Source organism: Podarcis tiliguerta, assembly GCF_965153285.1.
Source record: "Podarcis tiliguerta genome assembly, chromosome: Z".
NCBI classification, from domain to species: domain Eukaryota; kingdom Metazoa; phylum Chordata; class Lepidosauria; order Squamata; family Lacertidae; genus Podarcis; species Podarcis tiliguerta.
This window is the reverse complement of record NC_139553.1, coordinates 12,291,862-12,314,287: the sequence shown is the minus strand read 5'-3', so window position 1 is coordinate 12,314,287 and position 22,426 is coordinate 12,291,862. Positions and strand designations below refer to the sequence as shown.

Below are 22,426 nucleotides of genomic sequence, written 5' to 3'. Positions count from 1 at the left end.
GAGTCTGGATCAACAGTAGTCTTCCTCCAGTCCAGCATAACTTTACCTCCAGTGTTGACAAAGAATAAATCTTTGATCTTTATTCCTACATGAGTCCAATGTTTTGTTCTGTTTTTCATTTAGAGCCAACTGGAAAAAGAAAATGAAGAACTGAAAGGCAGATGCAAAGACTTGGAAAGCTCCTTAAGGAAGCAAGAATCTGAATTGGAAAGGCTAAAGGTATCTGTGCTCTTAACAGTCATATCCATCCAGCCTGTTGGAAACTGGTATCCTGCCTTTTTTGGGTTAAGCAAAAGCTATGCTGCTAGTGCAGCAGAGAAGAGAGGGACCCCAACCTAAATGTGCTAGCTTTGACAGCCAGTTCAGTCAACATGCAGGTGTTTTAATGGGTTTTGTTTTGCAAATGTTGCTAGCAGATTGTTGCAATGGCTGCCTCTGTGGGCCGGCATCCTTATAAACCTGGGGTGGGGAGCTGTAGAGCATGGGTCTGAAAGCTGAATGCAGCCCTCAAGTCTGCTCTGTCTGGCCCTCAGGACTGACCCCAGGCCTTACTCCTCACTGTCCCACTTTGCCCCCTTTCAAATATCATTGCTGTGTAAGTGAGGGGGCTTTGTTTGTTGATATAGCAGCTCAGGAGTAAAGAGTTAGCTTCCCTCTCCCCAGCAGCATTGCCTATCGAAACCAGTTCCTTGGAAAAACTAAATTACTTTTTTCAAGCATTTGAAGGGATGAGGGGGAGAATGAGATGTGTGTGTGTTTGAAGTGTGGCTACACCTACTGGTGATTTTGGCCCTGCCCACCACTGGCATGCAGCCCTCAGAGGGTGGGCAAAAGGTAATGTGACCTTGAAGGTCAGAACAGTAGTCCACCTTGAACTGAGATTTCTTCTTTCTGTTTCTGTCGTCTTCCTTTGATTAAAATGGACTTTGATTGCATCCACTGTTACTTAGAGCAGGCCCACTGAAATTAACGGACATGACTTAACTGACTATTCTGTACCCCGCGGGTGATGCTGTGGTCTAAACCACTAAGCCTCTTGAGCTTGCCGATCGGAAGGTCTTGGAGTTCTGTGTGACTGAGCTCCCATTGCTCTGTCCCTGTTTCTGCCAACCTAGCAATTTGAAAGCATATCAGTGCAAGTAGATAAATAGGTGGGAAGGTAAACGGTGTTTCAATGCACTCTGGCACTCGTCGTGGTGTTCTGTGCGCCAGTAGCGGTATAGTCATACTGGCCACATGACCCGGAAAGCTGTCTGTGGACAAATGCTAGCTTCCTCGGCCTGAAAGGCAAAATGAGCGCCGCACCCCATAATCAACTTTGACTGGACTTAACTGTCAAGGGGTCATTTACCTTTACCTTGTTTTGAGTATAACTTGGCTGGATACAACTCTTTGCCTTCCCTTCGTTTGGGATTTGGTAGTTTGCCAAGGTAAAGTAGGCTAGAATTGTGGTTGGGAAGATGGCCTTTTCCACACTACAGTGCATGGGTTTAGGGAGTTTACTTTCATTCTGAGTCCTCCATTCTCTAACCCCAGGATTCTTACTGCTTTGCAGGCAGAATTGAGCAGTAGCGCTGAAACCACCCAAGCCCTGGAGGAGACGCGAGCGCAAAGGGAGCATCAACTGCAGCAGGAGGTGGGCTCACCCCTTTGGCACCCACTGTGGGTGTAGCTGGCCTTGTCTTCAGGATTGGCCACGGCGGGAGGCTGCACCTGAGCCATTCATTGTGTTGGTATTGACAGGTCAAACCAGAGCCAATGCAAATAAATTAGTTCTGGCCCACCACGAATGACTACAAATCAGGCAGTGATAGGGGACCATTTTGGAGATGGGTAGGTGGTCTCCATAATAGCTGAGAATCTAAAACAGATGTCTCTGTCTTGACTTTACTGCCTGGGTAAAAGCTTTCTGTCATAACTTAACTGTTTGTGGTAACGAGTCATTTCAGTGGCTAGGAAAAAATCCCCTTCTGATAGAGTCCTCCCCCACTTCTTTGTCCTCCCCCACCTGCTCCCTGCTGTTTATGAAGTGGGGATTGTGTTTGGGCAGAGCTTTTATCCAAAGCAGTGGCTTTGGGAACCAGGGCTTGTTCTGCTATGAAGCCAGAACTTTTCACCATAGAAATCTGTCACACTTCTTTACAGAGGCTCTGGAGCGATCCTTCTTCACCTGTTACATATTCCTCTAGCTCCAGCAGGGTGCTGGGTGCTGTAGAAATTAAGTCTGGAAATGGTGGGTTCTTACCCTGCAAATTTAGGAAGATACAGAAGAGGTGTTGATTACGTTTGGAGGTCCAACAGAGTTAATGGTACAATCAGGATTAATCAAGACAAAGAGGATTTTGAGGAGAAACAGTTTAGAGAGGGGGAAAGGTGCTCCAGATATTGGGGGGCAGTGTAGGGGGAAGAGAGACTTGGGTGAGCTTGTGAGAGGAGTGGGGGAAACATAAGAACAACCTGCTGTATCAGGCCAGTGGCCCTTCTAGTCCAGCATCCTGTTCCCTTAGTGGCTGGTATTCAGGGGCATTAGTCCCTCTGGCTGTAGAGTCAGAGCACAGCCATCAGGGCCAGTAGCTATTGTTAGCCCTCTCCACAGGTGTTCTGTGTTGCTTGCATCTCACCCTTGAAAGTGTGAACAGCCTTTTGTCAAAAAGCATGTGTTGAGGTGAGGTCAGGGGAGGAGGGACCTTAACTGTTTTAGATCTGAAAGCAAAGACAGGAAATAGCCACGAAAGCTCATTGTGCAAATGTTTCAGCCAGCCTAGTGCCCTCCAAATGTTTTGGACCACAACTTCCATCAGCTCAGCCAGCACATTGGCGTTGAAATCCAGAACATCTGGAGGGCCCCAGGTTGGCAAGGGCTGACATTTGCCCAGTGTTGTAATAGGTAGCATATGTTGTCTGGACACTTCTGCTTGTACATGCTGTTACACCAGATTTTGTACAAAAAGGACACCATCTTTGGCTGCCATCTTCCTTTTCTGATATAGCACTCCAGCTCCTAGTGTAAAATAGCCCTCAAGTGGGTCCAGTCTTACAGTGATGTTGGATTATGATAAACATTCGTTTTGGAATGTCTAGGAAGCAACATCATAACTGTCCATGGCCTTTCTTTTTTCCCTTGGTGGCTTAGCTTGTGGATCTGACTGTGCTGTTGAATGAGAAGGACCTGCTGATTGCAGAGAAAGCAGAGGCACTTCTGAAAGGGGAGGAAGAGCTGAAGCACTTAAGGCAAGGTAAGACCCAGCAAAGCTTCATTTACTAGTAGCAAGGAGGGTGATGTGGCTCTCCAAGTTCTGTTGGACTCCCAACTGTCGTCAGCAGCTGCCAGTAGCTCAGGATGAATTGTACTTCAGTGGCATCTGGAGCACCACAGGTTAGCACAGTGGACCAAAGTGGATGAAATGACTGGATCAAGTTCATCAGTTTTGTTGAATTAATTAAACTAAACAGGTTTACTTGCATTTTAAATAAATGTGCAATTAATTGTTACTGTTTTGAATTTTATTCTGTTATGTTGGAATGGCAGACTAGGACCTGGGAGGCTCAGGATCAAACCCCCATTTGGCCATGAATATTTTGCTAGGTGATGTTGGGCTAGTTGTTTCCTCTCTCAGCCTAGGCTACCTTGCAGGGCTGTTGTGAGGATAAAAGTGGGGGAACAGGCTGAATGCTCCTTGGACTGAATGCTTATTGATTAATGACTGCATCCCACCCTCTCTTCCCTGCCTCTAAACTGGTTTCCCTTTCCTTCTAGACCACGATGCACTTCTGCTGCAGATGGACCAGTTGCAGTCCAACCTTGAGTTGTGCCAGCGCCAGGCCATGGAGACAGAAGCTGCAGCAGAGAAACGGATGAGTGCTTTGCAAGAGCAGCTGCAGTTCCAGCAGGAGCGCCTCTTAGCCAGCGAGAAGCAAGTAAGCAGCTTCCCCTCCTTAGGCAGGGCAAGCCCTTAGCCTTTCTAAAAACAACACTGTGGCTTCTCCTCTGGAATGTTCCTCTCTTCAGTGCTGGAACACTGCAGCAGTGGGGAACCTCCAGACCATGCACCTCCCCATTTAGTCCACTGGGCAATTTCAGCCAACCATGTCATTAGGGGGGAAATGGGGCACCCCCCCCCCACCAGTCGTGGTCTGCTGTCATCCACCCTCCAACCTACCTCCTTACGACTGGGGACAGGAAGGGTGGGAACAACTCAGTGTTGGCTCCTTAGTTTTGGTGTTCCCCTGGCAGAACTCAACAAGGGTAAAGGTGGAGCCAAAACTAGAATGCGTTAACTGTGGCTCCACCTACTGTGACAGATTTTTAAATCCCAACAATTTTGTTTTCTTTCTTTTTTAAAAACTGACAAGTTTCCAGCCTTATGGATGCAAAGATGCACTTGAGTTTGTGGGCAATGCCTGATGAAATCTCATCAGCCAGAAGGGTTGCTATGTAAGATTTCCATGCCCTTTATAATTCCTTAACACTTCCCATGATTGTGGAAGCAAAACACATATATGCAAAATAAACACAATTTATGCAGGTTTTCAGAATTTGGGTTACCTCATCACAGATGTGCGGCTTCTGCCTTAAGCTTTCTTTGATACGTTTTGGAGGTGCCAGTGCAGCCATTTGACCCATATTGACTGGTCTGCTTGTAGCTTGGTGCAGCCATTATTCCTGTGGTTTTGGTGCTTGCTTATCTCTTCTCACCCACCCTGCCCCTTCATATGTGGCCAGGAGAAACCTACTTGTCCCAAATCTCTTCAGGATGTACATAAGCTCTCTTTTTGTTGCCTCTCTGATCTTGCTAAATCCAGCCCGTTTTTACCTCCTGCTAGGCTGCTACATTAGAACTGACTTCTACAGCCCTGAAAAAGCATCTGTGTCCCTCTGAAGATGGGGGAACAGAGCCAAACGGGGAGGTGGCTGCCACTGATATTGTCCAGCTCCAGAAGGAAAACAGAGACTTGGAGCAGCAAATCACAGAGAAGAACAAGGTGTGGGTTCAACTGTTCATAAGCCTTTCTCCTACTTTTTCCCTCCTTCCAATTGTTTCTGATATGCAGTGGTACCTTGGTTGTTGAACAGCTTGGCTCCTGAACAAATTGGCTCCTGAACGCCACAAACTTGGAAGTAAGTGTTCCGGTTTATGAACCTTTTTGGAAGCCGAACATCTGATGTGGCCTCCACGGCTTCCAATTGAGTGCAGGAAGCTCCTGCAGCCAACCGGAAGCCATGCCTTGGTTTTTGAACAGTTCCGGGAGTCTAAGTCAAACAATACCACCACCACCCAGTTTAAAAGGCCATAGGTTGTTTAATTAGCCAAAAGCTTGGGAGAAGAAGGATGTTTTTGCCTGGCACATAAAGATACGTAATGAAGGTGCCAGGCAAGCCTCCCTGGGGAGAGCATCCCAAAAGTGGGGAGCCACTGTGGAAAAGGCTTGATAGTTGAGGTGAAGTGGCTTTTATTGATGGCCAGACTTGCGAACTGACATTCTCTCCCTTTCTCCTCTGGTAGACAATAAAGCAACTGCAGCAGAGGATGGCAGAGCTGAAGAAAACCTTGCAGAAAGAATTGGTGAGTTCAGCTTGTGCTGAATGGCAGTCTCTGTCATTGCCATAGGGACTAGTTTGGTGTATGTCACTGTTTGTGTGTGTGTGTGTGTGTGTGTGTGTGTGTGTGTGTATGCCGTGATTTTAGCATGCAAAGGGGGGGAAGTGCAGAATTTGGTGGCAGAAAAAGAACTCAGTTTCTTGAGGATGTCAGCTCTTGAATTTTATTGTAAAGACAAGTTTCTAGCACTTATGGGGATGAATATATGCATGGGTAATACTACTGATGTTTTGGAAGCCTGAGTGGTGACTTGAATTTTCTCAAGTGTTGTTTCGGACTAGCTAGCATAACTGGAACAAATGATCCAAATTAGTGAGCGCTTGCTGTGAATGAGCTGCCCAGTTTGCATAATTTATGTAGGTTGCTATAGTTGCCTTTGAAGGTGGGGCAGATTTTGATAGTGTGGCATATATGCAGACCCAGCAGGGCTCCTTTGTTTCTTGCTCTCCAGAATGGCTTTGGAGGATGTGAGGCCTGGCTTCAGGAGTGTTGGATGTGGCGGCTTTGCCTGTCCCTTAAACTAAGCTAGCACTGGTTTTTATCCTTTTCAGAAAATGCGACCCGATGGTGAGGTCCCTGAGGTCCCCACTGCTGCCTTGACTGTAACAAACAACTCCGATCTGAATGACTCCCGAGAGATAAACTTTGAGTACCTTAAGCACGTGGTGCTAAAATTTATGTCCTGCCGGGAATCAGAGGTAAGAAAAACATGTTTTACTGACGATGCCATTTTAACTTGTCCTCATCCTCCTGCCCTGCCCTCTAGTTTCCTCCCTCTTTATTTTGCTTTTGGCTGTGAATCAACATGCCTCAGGTGATAAGTTCCATGTGACATACCATAAGTTCAAATTCAGAATATTTTTGAATTTTTGCCTGCCACCTTGATGAAGCATATGTACAAAATTAACCACTGTAAACTAGTACCTCAGGGATCCCAGTTGAAACACAGAAGTCTAATCCACTATTTTCTACTATATATTTTGGAATGCGGTTTGTCCATTTGTTCTCTATGCGTTCAACCACCTCTCAAGATACCGCATTTTCCTGTGTATAAGACACCCCCATGCATAAGACGACCCCTATTTTTTTAACCCAAAATTAAGAAATTAAGTTGTTTAGCTTTGGGGGGAGTAATTTCCAACAATCGCTCACCCGCCTGCCTGCCACTGCTAATTGCTTGCTACAGCCGCTGCCGATCGCACATCTCACCGCAGCCAATTGTCTGCCCACTCACCGCCACCAACAGCCCTCCCGCCCACTTGCTGCAGTCACCAATCACCTGCCCACCTTGCCACAGCTGCCAATCGCCTGCCCAATTGCTGCAGCCACAGCCAATCGCCAGCAGGCCTTGCTGCAGCCACCAATCACCCGCCCAATTGCCGCTGCCTACCTCCTACTTGCTGCTGCCATTAATCGCACGTCCCCCTTCTGCATTCATTATCCATGTATAAGACAACACCCAATTTTTGCCTAATTTTTTAAAAGCAAAAATCATTGCCTTATATACAGAAAAATACAGTACTATCTCCAAACGCAGTACAAGGGTTACTGAGGTGGAGGCAGCAGTCCTTGTCAGTGTTTGGATGCCAAATGCCATTTTGGATCAAGATGAAGGATTGAAACATTACTTTGGTGTGACTCTGTCCATTCTTTGGCATAGATTCAGCTGCCTAACTCAGGCAGTGGACTTTGTCACCATTTAGATGCCATTTTGACTCAAGATGGCAGATCCGATTAAACCTTAATAAGCATTAGCTTCCACCGCCACACACACAAATTGATTTGGGACCAGGTCATTGTTCTCCAGGTCAGGTCAGAGCCCTGGGTTGCTGTGTGGGTATGTTTTTGTGTGTGCACATAGCCCCCAAACTCACAAATTACACTTTGTTTAAAAATCACATTATTTGTTGGTTTCTTCAAACTGCCCAGCAGCACCAGGCATTTCCCACTAGCAGACACCAAGAGCGACAAGCATTTTTCTCTAGCTAGTTGGCTGTACCTCTGTGATCAAATCTGTAAGGGTTATACATCACAATCAATTGTAACTCACCAGCTATTGCATTTCAGGCATTCCACCTGATAAAAGCCATGTCTGTGTTGCTAAACTTCTCTCAAGAGGAAGAAAACATGCTCAAGGAAACCTTGGAGTATAAGGTAAGACTTTGCTTGAACTCTTACAAGGTCACTTGGGCATCTTCCGTCACTTGATGACCCCTATATCAAGGGATAGCTTGCATGTGTGAAGCAGGCATTGTGGGTCTATGTGCCAGAAATGGAGCTTTTGTTCCAGTCCTTCCATCACATGGGCTTTGGGAATCTTCCTTTTCAATTTGGGTCTCAGCCACATTGCCATTAGCATTACAGGGTGCATGCATCAAGTATATTTATTTATGCTCAGTATATATTTAAGTATATTTAAGCTCAGGCCTTTTTCTAATGTGCTTGTGAATTGCTGCTTCTACATGGCAATGGGTCACCTAGTCCCAGGCCATATCAAGGGAATGCAGCTCTATCAATTCCAGAGTTGTCTTATTTCCACGTATACATACATACTGTTCAGAAGTCCATGTCCTGGTGGCTCCTCTGTTCTTCCTGGCTGCTGATGGATTCTTGCATCTGTCCTCAAAGACCTGTGCTTAATTAAGCTTGTCTGTCTTGCATTATACTGAGATTGCATCCCTATCACTTTTCTGCATTAGCTTCACACCCTAGCCTGGCCTAGTGATGGCTTTTCAACCTATGTATCTTTGTGGAAGCTTTCAGGGTATTGACTTCTTGCTCCCCATTTTTGTTCTGCTGGGACTTTGCAGATGCACACAGGTTTATTCAGATTTTCCACCTTCCTTTGCCCCTAATGTTTGGCTGCTCAGTTAATGGTGTGCCTTTTTTTTTTTGACTTATTGCTTTCCTTCTGCCAGATGTCGTGGTTTGGGTCAAAACCATCTCCCAGGGGCAGCATCCGACCCTCCATCTCAAGTCCAAGGACTCCGTGGTCGTGAGTGCCCCCCGCCTTGACCCAAGGATGTGCTGCCTGCCTCCAGCTGCTTTTTTTTTTCCTATGAAAAGGATCCTGCACCCACCAACTGAGGTGGTGTCTTTATTGCTGTCACCACAGTATTTTTGTACAAGAACTTTGAAAAATTGTTTACAAAGCTGTACTGTAAAAGGAGTGTCCTTTGCTGCAGCCTGACACCCCCCCTCCCTATTCCATCGTTTAGTGATAACAAATGGCCCTGGCTTCTGAGGCCTTGTGGAACCCAAGCGGTTGTGATTCTGGTGGCAGGAATTAGCAGCATGGGGCAGCTTCTGTCACAAAAAGAAATCCCGAGTGTTGTATGTTGAGGAACAAGTGCATGTGTCTGTGCTGCACTTACATCATTCCAGACAGTGTAGAAAACCTTGTTGGGGTGGGGAGCAATTCTGCTTTCTCAGACTGATAACACCTCCCTTCTCAGCACTGCTTCACCAAGGCTGACTGAAACTGCTGGCGCATTCACACCTATGCTGCAAACAACCCCATCTGCTTCAGCCAGGGCCAGCTTTATTTTTCTTAATGATTAAGTGGTCTTCACAAAGCTTCATGTACTTGCCTTACCTTTCTAGACGAACATAGCAAGTTGCAGAGCGGAAGGATGGTGGCGGCCTCTCATTTTTAAAGCGAAAACAGTAAGGTGATGGGGTTGCTTTGAGAGAACATGTTCTGTTTCACCTCCAGCTGAATTTGCTTGCAGGGAAGGGGGCAGCTGAGAGCTGCAGGTGCATCAGCCTCTGACAACATATCCTAGCTCCATTTCAGCCGCAACACTAGCAATCAATGTTGCTTTACTTAACAGATGGGGAGCTCCTCACATAATCACAGTTAATTTTTTTACACTACTTGAAAGTAACAGTAAGTTTGGCTCATTAGAAAGAAGAAACAAAGTACATGACCTTGCTTAAGAATTCTTTTTTCTTTAGTTATAAACCAAACAAAAAAGCCCCCCACCCCTATATTTTTATTAACCAGTCTATGTAAAGATACTGTCTATTCTGTACAGAACATCAACCATGTTAAGAGAGCAGGTTGCAATTTTAATATTGCCACTGCATATTGCTAAGCTACAGTATATTTTTGTTTACAAAGTGCTTATTAAGAAGAAAAAATCAGCCATGGTGGGGTTGGTTTTTCTTACCAAGAGCACAGCGTAAAATTTCTACTGGTTGATACTTTATTGTATTTTCCCAGAGTCACCTTTTTAAAGGTATTGTATGGAAACCCTCTTGGGCAGGACTCTATAGTAGCCTTAGTGTTGAATTCTTGTAAGGTAAGGTATCAGAGCACGAATGAGGTGTGTATATTCATTCAACGGTAGCAACCAATGCACTTTTTCTCCTTGTACAAAGAAAACACAAACCACCTTTGGAGTGTATGTAGAAAAAAGCTTTTATGGACACTTGGGAAGTCCATTCATTCTGTGTACATATGGACTGTATTATGTAATGGCTTGTAGAGTCCTAATTTGTGGTGCAATACATTTTTGATTAAAACTTGAGGCTACTTAATTATCTTCATGCGTCGTGGTATATACTTAACTGGTAGCACTGGAGGTTCCAAGCCTTGCCTACGGTTGCTTAATGGAAAAGTTTTTCACTGGGCATGTGGAATTAGTTCTCTCTTCTCCCTTTAAACACAGATGAGGCAGACTCTGTCTTCCTGAGAATGTGAACAGCCCTTCTGTCATCTGTCTCCCCATTCAGGGTTAAAAACACCACATCACCTTTCCTGCCGTGACTGCAAAGTGCCTATTTCAACTGCACTGCTTTACTTATTGTGCAGGTTCCTGAAAAGAATGGACTCCATTCTCAGCTTCACAGTCGATACAGCACTTCACCTTCTCAATTTCAAGTTAAGAATGTACTATACTGTGTTTTCTCTAGGCTGTAATACTTTACAATACAGTAACAGGGCAAGCTTAAAGCAGGATTATAAAATCAAGCTGTCTTTCAGAAGTACTCTTATCTTTAACCAACCTTTAATGGCTACATACTACCCTGCAAGAACAAAGGGTCCTACTTGTAGGCTACCTCAAGGCATCTTAGCAGCTGCTATTATGGAAACTAGCCTTTGATCTGCACTAGGAAGACTTGTACAATGTGTTACTTTGACAAAAGACTCATCTGTCTACCACCATCTTTTGGGGGGAGATGGGCAACTAGTTAGCAGTTTGAGATTAGTGTCTGAATGTGGAAAATCTGAATTTTCAAACATATAAAGCAGACTACTGCTGCCTTCCACCATATCAAAATCAATTTCAGCTTCCTCAAACCCAAATGGTACATGATTTAAATATAAAAGCTAAGCTTCCTAGGCAGGAATGTATGGACAACTAAGTGACATCCATGGAAAAAAATGAAAGCTCTACCACACAGTAGCAGTAGGTTATTTTTATATTTAAAAAAAAAAACTGGCAGAGAGAATGTGTGTGGGTGTGCATAATGTATGTGTTTGGATGTATAGGCAGAAGAGGGTGCAGCCCACTCCCATTAAAATCCATTGCTAATTATTCTAACCATCCAAGAACTTTATTTTGAAAGAGCAGCAGGCACTTTACATGAAACCAACTTCATACTCAGCCCACCTAGTCTCAACTATGTACAAAAAGCTCTCTTGCATAATAAAACCCTTTTCCAACCCCCAAAACAAGGTATTCTCATTTTGCATCTGACATAACAGCTCCCCACCCCACCCCATCCCAAAATCCCAAATAATTGTTAAATTTAAATTAATGTCTCACTCACCCACACACACTTGGCTAGAGCAGTAGCTGTTCTGGAAGCAGGTGCTTGCACACAAATGGCTGCCCCCACTTCCCTTCACAACACAGACTCCCCTCCCAGCTCCTGCCTTGATAGTCAGAAAACAAGAATACATAAAACTGCCCCACCACCACCACCACCTCTGTTAAAGGACACTGTTCCAAGAGAGGAAGGAGGGACACCCCCGCCTGCCACATACACACACAGTATTTCAGTAGATTGTGGTTCCTAGAAGAGTGGACCAAAGTATCGGTGTAGCCAGTACTTCTTCCTGACTCCAACAGTTTTCTTGGTGTCAATTCCAGAGAACATAAAGTCTTTTAAACAGTTTTTCGTGCAGTCAGGACTCTGACTATGGAGCCTAGGCCACCTACTGCTAATGCCTGCGACAGGAAGAGAAAGAAAAGTTAGTTTATGGGCCAGTTCAAGTCCACCCCAGCAAATGAGGCAGTGAGTGATAACCATTTGTGCTCACCCAATCTGCAGAACCTCTAAAAAAGGCCCACCACCTCTTCATGTAAGACCAGTTAATTTCATGCGCTGATTAACCAGGCTATATCAATCTCTCTTGCTATTTCTTTTTTCTTTTCTTTTTTGAGGTGGGGGGAAGGGAGAGAAGAACCCATCAGTTTTCTGCTGACTTTAATGTTGCTTTTTTATGTGGAGTTCACTGATTCCCCCCTATTGTTAGCCCTTTGGCTCTATGAATCCCTTTACCCCAGGCCAGGCAATAAGATAGGGAGAATGCTGTGCTTGAATAGCTGAGGATGGGAGCTTCTGCTAGTCTTCTGTGCACATGGGATCGGGAAACCATAAGCAAGGCTAGCCTCCATAACCCTACAGTTGTAATGGCTTTGGGCAGGTGCAGCTTCTTACCCTCAGGTGACTGAATTTGCTCTTGGAAGCTGTGAGAAACCGCAGCACAAGGCAGGCTTCTTTTCTTTGCACTTACAGCCCTGTGGAGTGGTGCAAACAATGGTTCCCAAGCCAGGCACTGTACCAAACCTCTCTTGGAAACACCTTTCTGCTCTGAGCCTGGCAGGCCACACAGAAACTCTTCTTTCTAAGCTATCTGATTTCACAAACTCCACACTCCCCATCCCCGCAACATCAGCCCACTTTGGGCATAAGCTTTCGTTTCCATTGGAAACGAAAGCAAGCAGAAACAGGTTTCATGTTGTCATGAGAACACAAAAGTCGTCTGTCCCCAACCCGCCCACTGGTACATCTGCACCTCTTGAGAGGCAAGTATTGAGTATCGCTGCACTGCCAACCCTGGAAAAGTCACTAACAGAAAGGCTGGTACAACATTTATGTCCTTCTTGCCATCAACTCTAATTTTGTATGTTGCATTTTCATCCCTCCATAGATTACACTTCTCCAGAGCCCCTCCCCTGCCTCGCCCCAATCCTCATCTTGCAGGCAAGAGTGTTTTGTACAGGTGGGCAGTGACAGGTCACTGGCCCTTCAAAAATAGACCCGACCTGCTGAACCACATGGATTAGGACCTCCAAGCTGGGAGAGAAATCACCTACCTTTTCATGCCACTGGAGTAGTATTGCACTGCTATTTTCTGTTGGCTTTTCAAATCCTTTATAAATGTACTTCATTAACAAGTCAATACCGTTGCTGTCTAAGGAGTTCACAGCCTGCTCAATCTCGCTGCCTCTAAAGGAGGTCAGAACCTTCAGCACCACTTCCTGGGCCCGCTCCTGGAGAGACAGGCAACAAGAGAAGAATAAGACCGCAAATACAACCCAACCGACACCAGCTGTTTCCCAGGAACTCACTTAACAGCAAAGACAGGATCCAGAAACAAGTCTTTTCATATTACCAAAAACACACTAGATCAGTCTTTCCCAAAGGGGTCACTATTGACCTTATGGGGTCAACAGGGCAGTGAATGAAGATCTAGAGATAAAAAAAGGCGGAAGGGTAGTTGCAGGACATTGGGAAGCACCATGCCCCCAATATGTTGGAGCTGTGGCATCAGGAAGCAGTGGAAGATGGCATTTATGAAGATATACGGGGTAGCTTCATTACCTACACTACCACAACTAAGCATAACTGTAACATAATCTCTGGAAAGATGCTCTTGAAGGATTTAAGTTGACTCTTGTTCTTCCTCTTCAAGGCAATGTGGAATTTGTTTATGTAATACATTTTTGATGGCTTGTGTTTTTTTAAAAAAAGAGCAATACAAAAAATGGGGTGCCCCCAGCCAGGCACTGGTGAGCAATTAGGGAGACAGGCACTTACATTCTAGTGTTTGTAACCAGAAGGTCTCCAGATTCTAAGCATTTCTGATTATCAAAACAATGACTTTCTCCAGGATTCAACTTACCTTTGCTGCATGGTTCTTTGTGTTGACAGGAGAATTCTGTAAAGCCGCATGGAAAGCTCTGAGCATATCACCTGTGCAGCCACATAAGTCAAGGAACTAAAGCAACTGAGTTGACCCACACAACACACACAAAACCAGCACCCTGTACCAGGCCTGGAAATTTAACCAGGGTCTCTCAGCACTCGCTGCACAGTGACACATTAGCTAGACCCAAGGACATCAATTTGGGAACTGACCAACCCTGAGGAAACCCAACCATTGCCAGGCAGCCTACAATTCCCTCTAGTAAAGGAAATGCTGACGACCTGGCTTCTGCCACTACAATCTCTAATTCACCAGTTACAGAAACGGGCATCTGTTGAGTGTGTGTGAGGCAGGCAAAGATGCCCCACAAGGCACTTCATTTATCAAGCAAATAAAGGAAAAACATTGAAGCTGGAACCAGTCTTCCAAAATTAGAACTTGCTCCCCTCTCCCATGCGATGAACATTATTTAGTGCCTTTCATTTTTTGTTGCCCTGAAATTACTCCACAAGGAGTCCATTAGAATCTCCATCACACAAAGCGTCACTGATTGCAAGGAAGGCCTCCTCCCGTGCCAAGGTCAATCTCCTCTACACTTATTAAAAGAAACTTCACATTATAGTTGACAGGAAACCCTTTATCATCCAAAGCAGAAGCGACAGAGCCATCAGATCAAGGAAACCTGATGTCTCAGAAATCCTTGGAACTTATCAGTATAACTCTCCCATTATTACAACAAATCTGATTTTGTTAATCTTTCTCCTTCTTTAAAATGATAATAATATTATGTTCTACTTATGCGGCTGCCAGGATACCAAGGAATCAGAAAAGACACCAAGGGAACATTAGAAAAAAAGGCTGCGTTTATTATTAAAGCTCCACAAACACACTAAAGATTAAAAGCGCCCCTTATTTTTTATGGTTGTCTTTACTTAACTGAAATGAGTAAGACTGAACTCACAGCAGCAGCGAGCTGGTGTTACCAGTGGCTGCAAGGAATTTAAACCCATACAAAGTTCAAACCTTTCACTAAAATGAATTAGGGCTGCTAAACTTGCAAAGACCTGTCTACACACACAAACACATGTTTCCACCACATACACACAAAAAAAGAAAACTAAACAGCCTGCGACCAGTCTCATGGATGGCACACTTATAAGAGGACTTCCAGCCTTGAAACCAGTGAGCAAGTAGCAGCCTACACAGCAACTAAGGCTTTTTTTTTTTTTTTTTTTTTTGCCTTTCAGGGAAGCAGTCTCAAATGTCCATTCAGCTGAATGGTGGTGGGAGATGGACTAGGGCACACACTCACTTTCCTCAAATATACCCAGCACCCCACATGAACACCACATCTCCAAATTTAAAAGTAGCTACAAGAAACTGAAGACTGCTCAACCTTCTTAGTTGGTCTTAGGCTTCTAACTAGACAGCTAGACAGTAGCAAGAAGGTAAGTGATTTCCTCAATATGCATGAGGCAGTTGCTAAGGTGAGTCCCACTGCCTACCTATGCAATCTTCTCAACTACCTGACACCTGTTTCTTCTCAACACAGGATCTTTCAAATTTTCTTGTACTGTTGTCTCTCATAAAACAAGTAAAGCTACCATAGAAACATTTTGAGCAAGGTGCTAAAGGTCAGGTTTCAGAACACCAGTTTGGAAGATTAAACTCAAGGTTTTAAAATAGCAAATACACAACCCTACTCCTCAGCACCACAATTCTAATTCACTGTCACATCCCAGTACACAGACCAGTTTTGCTGGGAGACTAGGAATTCCTTCAATCTAATCACCAAAGTTATACACTGCAAATGAATTTGCAGGCAAGGGTGGAAGCGAAAACCTCTGGTTACAGTAAGCGGTAAAGAATTTTTTGTACAGACTAAATGAGACAAGACATCCAAATATGCTAGCAGCACAGAAAAAGCCTGTGTGACCTATGCATGTTACAGAATTCAAATTTAAAAGGCATTGACCTCTTAATAAAAGGAACAATCTGGGTTATGTCCCTCGGTGGTTGGCAGCAGAGTTATTCTGATCATCTTTATACCAGTTTAACTCTATTCATTCATTGAATAGAGAAAACAGCAGGGAGTGGAATATTATTTTCCTTCATATGAACTCTCAATGGTTTGATTTGATTCACCAGTAATGGTGATTTCACAACTTGGCAAATCCTGGAAGAAGAGCACCCAAAATGTCTTGTTTCATTCACTAAGGGATGAAGAATAGACTCTAAATCATCCACAACACACACCTAGTGTTAGAAACTTAGATATATAAGCTAGGCACCAAATGGCTCCTTAAACCAAGGTTTCCGTCTCCAAAACGGAATGTCTAGTTACCATTTTGGGGCAAGATATCTTGAAAGTCTTATTTTTCAGTTTTGGACTGACTATGATTGATTGATTATCAGTTAAATATCTGGCTAGTTTAGAGGACAACCTTGAGCTAGGTTAAAAGCTTTGAGAACTTAAAGAAGAAAAGTCACTTGATCCAGGGACAGTCAACATATGTATTGGCCTATTCCTATCTCTTTTCTTAATGGTGATATGGACCATTCACAACATAAGAATATTCTTCACAACTGTGAGCAGGGCAGTGGGGTGGGGTAAGTGAAGGCAAGCTACAAATAATTATAACATTGTTCACTGCTTCAGCTCAGGCTGCACAGAAAAAGCATGTTGGTTCCTGAAATTCATTCTGATTGTGCAGATAAAATATAACTGAAAGAATCCAAAGGATGTGGTATTGGTGTGTGAAAAGAGTCAAGAGCCAATGATCCCCAGGTGTGCACCTCCAGATGGTGAAGATGTCAGGTAGCAAGTGGCCAACAGGCAGGTGCAAAATGCAGCTGGCTAATTTCAAACACTACAACACTACCTTCACCGGCAGCAAACCCATGTTTTTCAAACTTCACACCTCTACAGGGAATACCTTCTATGCAGATCTGTCTGCAAAAGAACCCCATTCATATCTGGTGCAGAATACATTTGCATTGCAGATAATCCTAAAGGTTACTGCACTGTAACCATGCACTGCATCACTGTAGCCCCACAAAAACCTAAGGCTGTACATCGCAGGGGAAGATAGTTTGTTAGTTAACCAATCTTTCAGGAAGCACCCCCACCCCCAAATTACTAATCTTGTGGAGGGGCTCCTGGAATCCCAGAAATAAGAGCTTGTAAACCACAGCTTTAAACAACAAAATGAGAAGGAGTGAAAAAACAATCATGTTGATTTGTAATTCTTGTTATCTACAAGGATGCAGTAAACTTTGGATTTCAGACTCTGGCATAACTAACTACCTAAAAATTAAAAAGACACCTATCCAAAACAGGAACCCAAGCTCTGGAAATTGCTTTCATACAGAGTTCACAGGACTTCCTTCAGCCAAGCAGAAATATGCACAGCCTACTCTCAGCAAAGAATAACAATATTTAAGTGCAGAGACTAGTGTGTTCCATTTAACCAAGAGAACAACTTATGGAAATCCAATGGCAAAGGCGATGAAAGGTAGAGAAAGCCAAGAGGTGCCACACCTGGGAGAGTCATCATTAGAAGCATGAACAATACTGTTTCAAAGCATCTCATCTTGAGAATCTCAAAGCATTTAACACTTCTGTTCATAATTCTGCCACTGTGAGTCACATCCCCTTCATCTCATAAAGCTTATACTTCTGAATCTATGGGGTTATTCTTACTGGAAAGATACACATGCCAACTACTGAGAGTGAGAAAGCAAGCATGCAGCTAGGACAAACCCAGCAGCAAATATACTGCTTGAACCCACGAAAGAGCTGATAATACTATTGATTCTGTAACATGCTGGCCTTTCCTGTCTTTTGTAGTGCGTCAGCTGTCACTGGCCTCCTTGGAATATTACAGACGGTACAAGGTCACACTTTAAATACATTATTTCAGTCTCTCAGCAAGCACTGTCCAAGACAGAGCTGCATCAATTCAGCTCTGGTTACATTTCAACATCTTTTTTTGGAACAAAAGCACACACTCATATTTTAACATCTTTCTTTCTCTCCTGGAAATGACAGAAGCAATAGCTTCCTGACCTGTTGGTCTCTGAACTGGACTTTCTGCTCCTCATTCCAGAAAGCACAGGCTCCCATTTCACCATCAGGCACAGGCAGGGCCACATTTGCCAATTCCGGCTGGCACGAACAAGCCCGCCCCTGTCACCAGCACCCTTCAGAGATCCAGTAAGGCAAGTGCCTTCTTGCCAAACCTGATTCCATGCATGACGGAAGCATGGCTCACGACCCTTACGCATGTTTTTAATTGCTTACACACTGTGGAAAGCCGCGGGGTAGGGCTAACCTCATACCAGGGTGACCTGCCCTGCAACATCACCTGGCCTCTCTACACACTCATAACCCTTCCCCAACAGAGCCTGTTCAGATGCCCACACACCCATTTTTCAGACAGTGTTTCTGCAGGTATCTGAAGCTCCTCAGATCATTCACACAATTTTCCAGACCCAAGCTGCCTCTCCTCCTAGACACGAATGGCTACAATCAGCAACCACTACAAGTAAAACAACTTCCAGAAGGCTACAGGCACTAAGGACCAACCCTTAAGACAGTTCCTTCACTAGAGGCTGCTTCATCCTACCCTTGGCAATTTTCAAATGCCAGCTCCATCCATACCCCTCCCTTTTCAACCTCTGCCTTCTTAAAAAAGGATGAGCACCCCTGAAGACTACCCTCTGATGGAAGAAAAGCATGGTTATTATGAAGTCCATTACCGTGTTACCTCGGTTTAAGAACTTAATTCGTTCTGGAGGTCCGTTCTTAACCTGAAACTGTTCTTAACCTGAGGTACCACTTTAGCTAATGGAGCCTCCTGCTGCCACCACCACGCGATTTCTGTTCTCATCCTGAAGCAAAGTTATTACCCCCAGGGATTATTTCTGGCTTGGCAGAGTCTGTAACCTGAAGTATCTGTAACCTGAGGTACCATTGTACTAGGTAAAGAAGGACTCCCTCCCCCCACTAAATGAAATCATAGGAAGCTAAGGGTTGTGCACAACTAAGTTCTGCTCAGAGCAGACCCACTGAAATGAATGAACCGAGAGTGACATGCACATTAATTTCAATGGGTGTAGCACTAACACTGGATAGAAACTCTATATATCTTACTGGACAAAAGGAGAGACAGTGTTTTGATGTGAAGCAAATTCTGACAGGATAGGCCAATTCCAAAAGGGGGAAGTCAGAGATGAGGTGTTTAGGAGAATGAATATATTCTCAAGGCTTTCCAGAGTTTCACAGTAGGGTAAATGGCTAACTACGCACTTGCCTGATCTTGCAAAGTCTACATTCCTCCTCAGTGACAGTTGCTCGAAGAGAGAGAATGATAAGCAGTGAAGTGGACAGAAATATTCCAGGGAGGGGGGAGAAATAAAAGAATGGTGCCTTCTCCATAAAAGCAGCTACAAGAGATACAACCAACTCCTTAGAATCTATCAGGGAAGGAAAGATCAGGCAGAGGAGGACAATCTAGCACAGTGGCCTTCAAACAGTCAGTACCCATTACTGAGTCCATTATTCTCTGTACTGTCCACACTGACTTGCAGCACATATCCAGGATTTCAAACTGGGTTCCGTCCTAGTCCTACCTAGAGATGTCAGAGGGGAAATATCAGACACTTTGCATGCAAACCAAAGACTACCACTGAGCTACAGTCCTTCCCCTATATGGTAAAAAACATTATGAGGTGCCCCCTCAATTCACATTGCGCTTAAAGGAGAATCCCTGTTCTGGATAAAATTAATGTTTTTTCACAGATTAATACAAAGACAATGGGAAGGAGGAAGAGAAGAAGTGGGAAAGATGAAAGCACCCAGGCACATGGGGAGAAAAGGGTTCAAAAAGAATGCCCCATGAAACAGAGCAGGGAAGAGAATAGAGATGAGAAGTAATCGCCCATATGGGAGAAGAGGGAGAAAGGTGGGCAGTAGAGAAATGCCCCAAAGCACACTGGGGAGAGTAGCAGGAAATGAAGGCATTGAGGCACACAGAGACAAAAGTGGGCAAAAACAAAGGGATCTCCCAAAGAGTACGGGTGGGGGGGGGGGAAATAGGGGGAGGCTGAAGAGAAGCAATGCCCAAGGCACACAGGAAAAAAGGAATAAGGAAGCTTCCTACGTTCCTTTTTATTTAGCAGTCCTTGCTCAAACAACAGAACATTAGCTTTGCATGCAGAAGGGCCCTAGCTGGATCCTCAACAGCATCCCCAGGTAAGGATGGGAGAGATCCCCCTGCCTCAAACCCTATTAGAGAGCTGCTGCCAGTCCGTGCGGACAACACTGAACTAGGCGGACCGACGGTCTGACTCTGTATTTAAAAGCACATCTTTATTCAGGACTAGCATTTCACTTTATCTCTAATGGGGGTGGACCACAGCTGAGTGGCACACCACATGCTTTGCACGCGAAAGGTCTCCAGTTCAATCCCCAACGGCATTTCTAGGGATGGTTGGAAGACAGACAGACAGACACCCACACCCCACCCCGCTGCCTGAAACCCTGGAAGGGCGCCTTGCCAGTCAAGGGTGGGCGACATCGAGGGGCCTCCGGGGTCGCTCGCTCGGGCCGAGAAAGGATATTGCCGCAGCGCCGCCTCCACCTCCGGGCCGGCTCCTCCCTCCGCCTCCGCCGCGCCGGCCCCGCTCCCCGCATCGGCGCCGTCGGGCTCTTCCACGAAGCGGTTCTCGTCGAACTGATCGATGTCGAGGCGGCGGAAGCGCGAGGAGAGCGAGCTCCGCGCCATAGCTGAGCCGGACGGCAGCCGGGCGCTCTCCCGAGGCGCCGCCGCCACAGCCAAGCACGCCGCCGCCGCCGAGGCTACACTTCCCTCCTCAGGACAGCACTGCTCGGAAAAGGAAACCCCGCCCGCCCGCCTGCCAGGGCGAGGGCGGGGCTGACTGACAGGCGCGGCCAACACACCCCCTGGGCGGGGCCTGGCCTGCGGCGAGGGCGGAGGGCGAGAAAGAGCGAAGAGGAGAAGCTCTCGTTCGCTCTGCGTCACTCCGCCTCGAGCCGGTCCTACCCACGTGATCTCAAAACGCAACCACCTTCCCCGCTCGGAGCAGCTTTTTTATCGCTCTCGCCCCCTTCCATAGCTGTCAACCTTCCCCTTTTTTTGCGGAAAATTCCCTTATTCCAGCGCCGTTTCCCGCTGCTATCCCGGATTGTTGGATATCCCGTAGACTGTCCCCGGGACAGGTGAAGCTACTGATCCCTTATTTTCAAATCCGAAAGTTGACAGCTATGCCCCCTTCCCTTCGGTGCCACTTCGATTTGGGATTCGAATTAAAAGTGCACCTTTTAAATAAAGATGCATATGCGTGTCCGCGGCCTCAATTCATATACCACAATGCGGTTTTGTTAATCTGCCTAATCTCTTGATATAAACAGCTGCGAGAACTTGATTCACTTTCACCTCAATTCACTCCGGTTTCTCTGTTGAACTTTGGCCCTTTTCAAAATGGCAAACACCCAGGTCAATTTATCTCGGTCCAATTCAACTTCAATTCATTTCACATTTTGCTTGTTTCAATTTCTCTCCAATCAGATTCATTTTTAAAAATAAATCCAGCCAGTCTGCTTTGTTTTCAATGCATCATATTGCAAATCCCTAGGCAGGAGGAAGGGGAATCACTGCAGGTCTAGGAAGCTGGTCAAGCCAGTTTCATTTCAAGGGGCCTGCAAAACAAGTACAGTGGACGCTCGGGTGGCGAACTTGATCCGTGCGGGAGGCATGTTCACAACCCGCAGCACAACATCTGTGCACGCGCAGGTTGCGATTTGGCGTTTATGCGCAAAGTGTGATTTAGTGTTCCTGCACATGGGTGAGCGCCGAAAACTGGATGTAACCCATTCCGGTACTTCCGGGGTTTGGCACGTCCGTAACCTGAAAACGCACAACCTGAAGCGTCTGTAACTTGAGGTATGACTGTACTGTTACACGTCAGTCTCTCAAATCACTCAGTGTACATCTACATTTTAAAAAATTATAATCAAGCTTGGCAAATTATTTACAACAAATGCCAGATTATGGTTGCTTCCAGACAAGGGGAGTTATTGCAGAAATGGATTGTTTGGATCCTATTTTTGTGTGCAGGTGACTGGGACACAAATGTCCTCACATTCCAGTTTCTAAGTCATTCATATTCATTGCTATTCTGCCATTTGGCATCCACACCAGTAGCAAGAGCTTGACAGAATATATTCATGCTGTTTGGGAATACTTCCCATCTTAATCACTCCTCCGCTATATTTTTCCATTCTTGGAGCATGGGCAGGTATTACGGCTCTGTGTGTGCGCACACTCTTTTTAAAAAATCCACAGGAAGAAGAGCAAACATTGCTAGTCCATAGTTATGTTTCAGAATGGGGGGGAATTAAGGCATATTTTTTTGTAAGCAGTGTGAGGGCAATATCCATTTCCACTGTGTTTTTCAAAAGAAATATTCAGGTCTTGAACAAGAGTGCTCTCAATATGCTGCTTAGTGGGCATAGATTGCAATATCAAAAAATATTAAGAAGCTGTAGGCTTCCATTAAAGTACAACCTCAGATTCCACCCCATACCTTTAAAACAATCAACAAAACAGTGATAAAATACTTAAATTATCATAAAGAT

At 45.1% G+C, this 22,426-nt stretch overlaps 2 protein-coding genes across 10 annotated transcripts in view; one reads left to right on the top strand and one right to left on the bottom strand.

Annotated features, from left to right (window-relative positions):
- Positions 1–10,145, top strand: part of GOLGA1 (golgin A1) — a 38,622-nt gene extending 28,477 nt beyond the window's left edge. For all 9 annotated transcript variants that reach the window (XM_083423554.1, XM_083423553.1, XM_083423552.1 and 6 more), the window contains 9 exons: positions 124–219; positions 1,556–1,636; positions 3,134–3,236; positions 3,758–3,918; positions 4,825–4,983; positions 5,505–5,564; positions 6,152–6,298; positions 7,668–7,754; positions 8,519–10,145. In XM_083423554.1, coding sequence (XP_083279680.1) covers positions 124–219; positions 1,556–1,636; positions 3,134–3,236; positions 3,758–3,918; positions 4,825–4,983; positions 5,505–5,564; positions 6,152–6,298; positions 7,668–7,754; positions 8,519–8,599 — 975 coding nt within the window. In that variant the 3' untranslated portion in view covers positions 8,600–10,145. The remainder of the gene's footprint in view (positions 1–123; positions 220–1,555; positions 1,637–3,133; positions 3,237–3,757; positions 3,919–4,824; positions 4,984–5,504; positions 5,565–6,151; positions 6,299–7,667; positions 7,755–8,518) is intronic.
- Positions 10,146–11,140: 995 nt separating this feature from the next.
- ARPC5L (actin related protein 2/3 complex subunit 5 like) lies at positions 11,141–20,641 on the bottom strand. Its single transcript, XM_083424138.1, has 4 exons — positions 20,389–20,641; positions 13,741–13,813; positions 12,932–13,108; positions 11,141–11,779 (listed from the first exon to the last, which is right to left on the bottom strand). The coding sequence occupies exons 1-4, from the start codon at positions 20,550–20,552 to the stop codon at positions 11,717–11,719; spliced, it is 477 nt and encodes a 158-aa protein (XP_083280264.1). The 5' UTR covers positions 20,553–20,641; the 3' UTR covers positions 11,141–11,716.
- Positions 20,642–22,426: the final 1,785 nt, after the last annotated feature.

Excerpts from the sequence above, each read along its gene's own strand:
- ARPC5L (XM_083424138.1), bottom strand. The coding sequence starts at position 20,552 with ATGGCGCGGAGCTCGCTCTCCTCGCGCTTCCGCCGCCTCGACATCGAT. Across the intron at positions 13,814-20,388 it reads GTGGAGGCGGCGCTGCGGCA|AGGTGATATGCTCAGAGCTT; the intron begins ATATCCTTTCTC and ends ATGTGGCTGCAC. Across the intron at positions 13,109-13,740 it reads CAAAGAACCATGCAGCAAAG|GAGCGGGCCCAGGAAGTGGT; the intron begins GTAAGTTGAATC and ends CTGTCTCTCCAG.